The sequence below is a fragment of the Vidua macroura genome, chromosome 2 (assembly GCF_024509145.1).
Source record: "Vidua macroura isolate BioBank_ID:100142 chromosome 2, ASM2450914v1, whole genome shotgun sequence".
Classification (NCBI taxonomy): Eukaryota; Metazoa; Chordata; class Aves; order Passeriformes; family Viduidae; genus Vidua; species Vidua macroura.
This window is the reverse complement of record NC_071572.1, coordinates 68053686-68061062: the sequence shown is the minus strand read 5'-3', so window position 1 is coordinate 68061062 and position 7377 is coordinate 68053686. Positions and strand designations below refer to the sequence as shown.

The window sequence follows — 7377 nt, the reverse complement described above, 5'->3', positions numbered from 1 at the left end:
GTTGCCTGGAGACGGGAGCGCGGCGGCGGAGCGGGTCCAGGTACCGGGGCCGTGGGGAGGCCGCGGCCGCTCCGGGCCCAGGTACCAGGGCTGTGGGGAGGCCGCGGCCGCTCTGGGCACAGCCGCCCCCGGCGGGCCCGCGGGTGCCGCGGGTTGTTCCCGGTAGCCCCGCTCCTCACGGCCCCGCAGCCGCGGCGCCCCCCGGGGCCCCTCTGTGCCCGCACCTTGCCCAGGGCCCCGCTGAGGCTCCCTCCCCTGCCCGACCTGCGGAGCTCCAGGTGTCCCTTGCCTGTCCTCTGCTATCCCCACTAAACAGGAATGAATGTCCTGCAACAGGGATAGACTGTCCCGTACTTCATCTGAAATGTGGGACTTGTTGGGTTTTCTTTAGCGTGTGTGAGGCAGTTAATTTTACTGCCTGTTGCATTTGTGGTACTCTTCTCATACTCATTTTTATGATTTTTCTTTATGCTGTAAGTTAATAAGTAACTGATGATGTCACCTGCTCTTATTTCTGTTTAGAAGAAACCTGGTAGCCTTTATTCACAGGGCAGGCTTTAATAGACTTGAAACTTTTGTTTGCATGTGGCAGAGCTAGGATATGTGGATCATACGGAGGGCTACTTTAAGTGTAAGACTGTAAATTAGATTTATTTCTCCTAATGAAGTAGGAAAATAGTTTGCATGTGTGCAACATAGTAATAGTAGGGAGAATAATAGCAGGGCTCCAGTCCATCTCTTTTCTCTCTCTGATGAGGGAGAAGGAGACAATGAGGCTATGATAAAGAAAATGTGTCTAGATCCTGCTTTGTAGCTTTATCCCTGCTGTCTTGGTCTCTGACTAGTAAATAATTTATATACTTAACTGCTGTGAGAATTGATACTTTTTGTTATTCTCCTTGCTCTCAAGTCTTCAAGCTGTTGTAAGAGCAGCCATGTTCTCTAGTACTTTTTATTTTTTCCTTGGGATCTTGCTTGGGTTGATTGCCTAAACTGACTTTTATTACTCATTTTCTAGTGATGATGGATAATGATATACAGACAGCACAGGTTTCTATGCCTGATTTACACTTGGATATTTTTCTTTCTGTATATAAACATGATAAGACTTTATTTTTTTAAACGAAAGTAAGTTTTGCAAGACTCTCCTGTTTGCCCATTTTGTACTCATCAGTGGCCCAGTAAATTGCTGATGTACTCTGATGTGGTCTGAAGGTAAAAAGGAGTGCTGAGAGAGATGTCTGCTGTTTTTCAAAAAGAAATGAAAGATTCAGAAAAAAGTGCTGAGGAGACTGTGTTTGAAAGTGAGTTTAAAAAACAGGATTTGGCAGATGGGAGGAAACCAGACACATCCAAAGCAGAGCTAGACTTGAAGAAGATGCTTCACCCTGGAAGAGATGATCAGTATGGAGTTCCTCGTGGCAAACACCCCTCATGAAACCTGAATGCTGCAGCTGTGTTTTAGACCAGTGCTATCCCCAGGTCAGAAAGAGCAGACAGTGCAGCCTGAAAGTCTCACAGTGCAGTGCTAGGAGGAGTCAGGATTGGAAGTCCTGGGACAAACTGAGTTCCTTCATGTGGAATGAAAACAACTAAAGGAATAATACAATTTCTCCTGAAAGAAAGACCAAGTGTCCTTTTTCTTTTTTTTTTGGCCCATTAGTGAGTAAAGCTAACACATTGTGGAATTAACCAGAAAAATAAAATCCCGCAGAAGTAGCACAATGTAGAGATAATTTTTTAATCTCTTGCTTATTGCGGGTACTAATAGCACTGCAGCTTTATTCTGCAGTAATAGTTTCCTATAGTTCCCTATAGTTTCTACATAAACTGAATTAGTGGTCAGAACTGGTGGTCACTCTTCTGTGGATGTAAAAGCTGATAGGTGATGTCATTTATGCACACTTAAACAGTTAATGATGGGGCAGAGACAGTTTAAAATAATTGTTGGATATGTTCTGTTTTCTAAAGTAAAACTGTAGGCTGCATTTTGATCATTATTTAATTTCCTGTATTTTATGCAGTTGAAGTGTCAGTCAGAGTGTTCATGAAGGCAAGAACTACATTTATGAGGCTTACACATTTAAACATCTTCTTTTCTGGAAAGAAAAAAGTGTAGGATGACAAAATAGAAAGAAAGTGGTGTCATCTCACTGAATTTGTTTACATGTTAGCAAATAAACACCCATTTGATTTAATTATGCTGTATTTTGAATAAATGAGACAATTGTCTGAGATGAGAAATCACTTAATATTCAAATTTACTGAGAATTTTTGAGAGGCTTCCATATATAAAGATTCTGTGTGGCAGTAAAATTGGCAAACATTTTAGTTTTGAAATAACTGAAGTTATATACCTGAATGAACACATTTCTCTGTTCTGTGGCTTTTGAGAACATAGCTAAGAAAAAGGCAAATTGAAAGAAAGCGGAACTTTGCTGAAATTCCCACTGAAATACACTGAAACAAGGATAACCTGAATTCAGTCCTGACTTGGAATGAGTTCCTGAGTTCTTGGAAATGATGAAACTCATGTGGATCTGGTAGAGTATTTTAAGTCAGTATCTTGATTTACCAGGACTAGGAGGAAAATGTACTGCCCTGGTCAGGCATTGGCAGAAAAATTATGATTGCTGACTTTTTTTTTTTTTTTTTCTCACTAGACTTGTCACACCAGTTCTACTTGTCACTATCTCAGTTTTTCATATCAAAAGGCTTAAATCTTTCTGATTTAGGAAATCTGTTGCAAAAAACCTGCCAACTCCCCCCAGGAAAATAAAATCATCATTCAGAGAGATGCGTGCCTTTGCCATGGTGAGCCTGCACAGGAATTTTCAGGATCAGCCAACTCATGAAACCCAGAATCTGCAGCCAAAGTAGACACGTTATCCCCTTGAACCTCTTCTGAGTCCTTAAATTCAGTATTTGTTTTGGCACAGTGCTTGAATGCTATCACAAAAATGCGCACAGTAGACATTTCAGCATCTTTCTTTAACTAGAACCCAGATATCAATGCAAGCGGAAATGTTCACATCCTCTTTCAGCCTAAAGCATTTTCCAGATAGGAATTAATTTATAATGAAAACTATGATAATCTTAATTTTTAGAAGATAAATGATTGCTAATTAGTTACAATAATTTGAAATTTTATAGCTCTTTTCTCTGTGGATATCAAAACACTTTGCTAAGATGGGTAAGTATTATTATCTAATTTTTCACAGGAGATAACTGAGACAGCCAGAGGTGAAACGGCTGATACAAATTGTACACGTCATTACTGGGTCTGGAATTAGAATTCAGGTCTCTGAACACTCCACTATCTATTTATGCAAATAGTCTACAACTATTTCTTCAACTTCAGTGATATCAGTTGTGTTACCCCATTAAAAACTCATGAATTTCATTTAAATATATTGAGATACATTGCTTGTATGTTTTGTTTTATTTTCACTGGTTTTCTAAATGTAAAACTTTCTGCTTGTCTTTTTTCAAGTTTTTATCAGCACTTCTAAGGGATAAAAGTTCATTTGTAATTCTTATGTGAAATTATGCAGGAAAGTCAGATTCTGACAGATACTCAAGACTTTCAGATGAAGATTGGCTATATAACAATGACAAAACTGAAATATTTCTTTGTCCTCTTTGTCCTTCTTGTGGGTAGCATTTTTTTAGGATACTTTGCCTTTCCTGAAATATCAAAAAAGCCTGAAATTCCTCAAAATATTTTTTCCAAATGGATTCCGACCCAGAGCTGGAAACAGGAAATGCATTATTAGGGACTTCTAGTGGTATCAAAGTAATGATTACAAATGAAGAGGGATTTGCTTGCATCCTGCCCTTTTTCTTATTCTGAGTATTCATGTTCTTTTATATACAACTTCTGAATTTTCTGATTTTGGATAGTTTTTTTTAGTGCTGTAATATTGATGCAAAATTGCTCCAATGTGCATTTTAAGATGTTTCATTTGGAAATGGAGAACACATATGAAATCAAAAGGCAGAAAAAATTACAGTAAGAGCAATGCTTATACTTTTTTGCTTCTTTTGAGGCTTTTGTAAAATGGCCACTGTGTTTGGTTTTTATATGACAAATTTGGACCTTTTCCACTTCAGAGGAAAACAGTAACTAGTAAAGATTGTAGCACCCTGAAAAAGATGATCTGAAAGATGAAAATCATATGGGGGAGGGGTGTTATTAAGCTGTTTAATTTTTTTAAAAATTGTGTTAACTTTTAGAATTTGTTTACCATTATGATAAAATGTTTTGAAGAAAGTCCTTTTTTTCTTAAAGATTCATCTCTCTTGCTTTTCCCTTCAAGATATTAGTTGATCTCAGAATGTCTAACTCTGGATATTTTTATGAAGTCCACCACAAAAGTGAAGGAATAGCCTTGTTATCTCAAAAGCACATCTCATCCCAGTACATTAAAGAGAAGTTAAACACATTTAAATCATGTCAGTTCCCACCATTACACAGTATTTAGATGATAGTCTTGCTTTTGCAATATATTCAGAGCCTGGAGTCCTAAAACCTGAGCCAATTAATTCACCCTACAAAGTAGGACATATTTTTGGGTTATCCATATTTGTGTACAGGCAGAAGACAAATAACGTCTTTGGGAATCTCAAAACATTTGAGAGGAAATGAGAATGGTCTAAATGGCAAATAAAGGCAACAATACTAAAGGTTTGTCTTTACCACTGCCAGGGAGAGAGGACATCCACCTTTTCCAATGGAAGAGGAACCAGTTGAAGATGCAGAGGCAGATCTCAGTGGTGAGTATTTCCCTGTTATATTGTGACTTCAGTACTGAACCTACAGTAACTTCTGGCTTCTTCTACCACTCACACCCTTCTTACTTCAACTCCAGTTCCTGCTCTTGGTGTTGCCAAATTTTATTTTTACTCTGGTCATGGTGAAGTTCTGGACTAAGCCCTGTGCCTGCTGTTCCTGCTTCAGCTCAAAGTCCCTCCCCTGAAAATGCTGCTTAGACCTGTTTCTGTAGGTAATACTGAAATCAGGTTTTTAACTCCAACAGACTTTTTCAGTCAGAGGCCAGTATTTTTCTTTTTAACATATTTTTCATCTTGAAACGCCTGTCCAGTGTGTATTTCAGGTGTCCTGCATGTCATCTAACACACTAGATCCAGGTGTTAGATGGATGGATCCAGCATGAATAACAAATCCACTTTGGAAGGATTTTTTGATGCATTGTTACACTACTTTTGGCATTTGTTTGACCTTCCTATTACATCTTTTTTTCTGTTATGTGTTTGTTTCTTTCCTTCTCTTTAAGTTTTAAATTACTGGATTTTGGAAGAAAACTTCTCCTGACATAATGCTAAACAGCTGGAAGTCTGTTGTTGGACAGAGGAGATTCTTTTACTACTACAGAACTATATATTTATTTAATATGGTTTGTATGAACAAATTAGTCAAAGGAATTCATACCTAAGAGGGTGATACCAATTATACTTTTCAAAAGAAAACAAAACTAGTGTTTCAAGGGAATCACCAACTGCAAAAGAACAGGAGGAAGAAGGGGAACAAGTGGAATCAGACATTGAGAGCATTACTGAGAACTGGTGTTCACTGAGGAGATGTTGACACAAACTTAAAGCCCCCAGTACTTTCTAGTATTCATTGTTTTTAGTTATAATTAGGAACAGCCTAACAACCTCAGACTGTAGTCAGTTACAGTGATTTAGTATTTCTGCTCTCTTTCAGTTGGCTTAACTTTGCTCTGTGCCTGGCTGCTCTCTGACCCCTTTGCTTGTTTCTCATGGCCCACTTAGGAGGGAAAACAGTCAGGACAGCATGAAATGCTTACAAAATATATTTAACCTGAGATAACCAACTGGAAACTACTTTTTTTCAAGTGCTTATGACTAGTTGGAAGTCAAGTTGACAGTATTGTGCATTGCAATCTAGTGAGGAACTACACTGGGTCACACATTAACAGTTTGCTTTCTTGAGGACAGTGGTGTCTTCTGGTTGTCCATTATATGAGGTTTTAATAATTGTTTTTTTGTAACAATGTGCATTCAATAGCTACTGAAAACAGACACTTTAAAATTTGTTTGGTTTCTAAAGTGGAGACCTAAATATCAAGCAAACCTCAACTGAAATGCTTTAGTAAGTCTTACGGTTTTAAAATAAGTATTTTTCAAATGGTCTCAAAATTTTTCTTGTTTAAATTCTTCAGTTTTGAATATTTACAGTGAAGTTTTTAAAAGCCTGAGGGAGTATTTGTTGCAGACTGTGCCAGGACAAGTAGTTACTAAGACATGGAACCCTTGTTTTGAGCTATGAAGTATTGATTGTTCTGTCAAAGCGGGAAAAGAATTGTGACTCCTTCCCTTTTATGGTTAGGTGCAAATAACAGCAACTAACCCAAAACATATGGTGAGTATAAATTTCTGTTATGTTCCCACTTGTGAGGTGCAGAAGACGATTTGGACGAACAAGATAATAGTCAAGTATCCTCAGAACCACAAAAAAGGCCTGAGGAGGTAAAAAAGAAAATAGCTGAAACCTTCTTCTACACGTATGAAGATGTATATTCAGGACCATATGCCACTGACAACACTGAGATACCCACTAACCTTCTTACTTTTAAGTATCCTTTCTGTTGAGCTTGTGCAAATTCAAAGCTAATGATATTTAATATACCTTCTCAAAATTGTTTTGGTCAAATTCTCAGTAGGCTTTGTGGCATTAGTGGAATACCTTTGGTTGAGACACAGGTAAAAATCCCGACCAGTTATGGTTCTGGGTGAATTTAATCTTAAGTGTTGTCTTGACCTCATAAACATTTCTTACTGGGCATAGTGCTTCCTATCGTAAGTACTCCTGTAGAACTAGATCATGGAGAAGCTGATGTCACCAGGCAGAAGACTGGCATAAGAATATACCCTGCAAAGCTCTCTCTTACTCTGTAGCCACACTGGTGTTCCCCAAGAAGCTGAGGGGAGGGCAGAAGAGCTCCTGTGTGCCTTGTAAGGGAGAAGTGGGGAAGGAACCAGGTAGATTTGTGTTCTGGTGCTTGGAAGATCTAAACTCATAGAATGAAGGAAGTGGTGCCCATCAGTTAAGAGCTACAATAAACTCTTTGGTAGGTATGGTCAAGTAGGGTAGGATAAGATATGTGACTTTTGTATATGCTGATGGTTTTTTCTGCAGACACAGTTCAGTTGCTATTGAAGACTGGATTTTCCCTTTTTTATATCTGCCTGTAAACAATTAAGAAGTGAGCTTGAAAACTTTCTTGGTTTGATCACTTGTCTGTAGAACAGTTCCTGATAATCTGATGCACATCTTTTACATTTCCTTTGAAATGAGAACACGGATAAAATAATAATTCCTTGCAGCTCCGA

General features: G+C 38.3%; 1 protein-coding gene across 4 annotated transcripts in view; it reads left to right on the top strand.

Moving 5' to 3' along the window:
* Positions 1–6: 6 nt before the first annotated feature.
* The window catches only part of CFAP44 (cilia and flagella associated protein 44), a 41740-nt gene continuing 34369 nt past the window's right edge, over positions 7–7377 (top strand). For 2 of the 4 annotated variants that reach the window (XM_053971765.1, XM_053971763.1), the window contains exons 1-3: positions 7–81; positions 4709–4776; positions 6443–6620. In XM_053971765.1, the coding sequence (XP_053827740.1) occupies positions 4734–4776; positions 6443–6620 (221 nt within the window). In that variant the 5' untranslated portion in view covers positions 7–81; positions 4709–4733. Of the gene's footprint in view, positions 82–161; positions 279–3221; positions 3301–4708; positions 4777–6442; positions 6621–7377 lie in introns of those variants that run through there. The other 2 variants (XM_053971764.1, XM_053971766.1) reach the window with 2 other exon arrangements.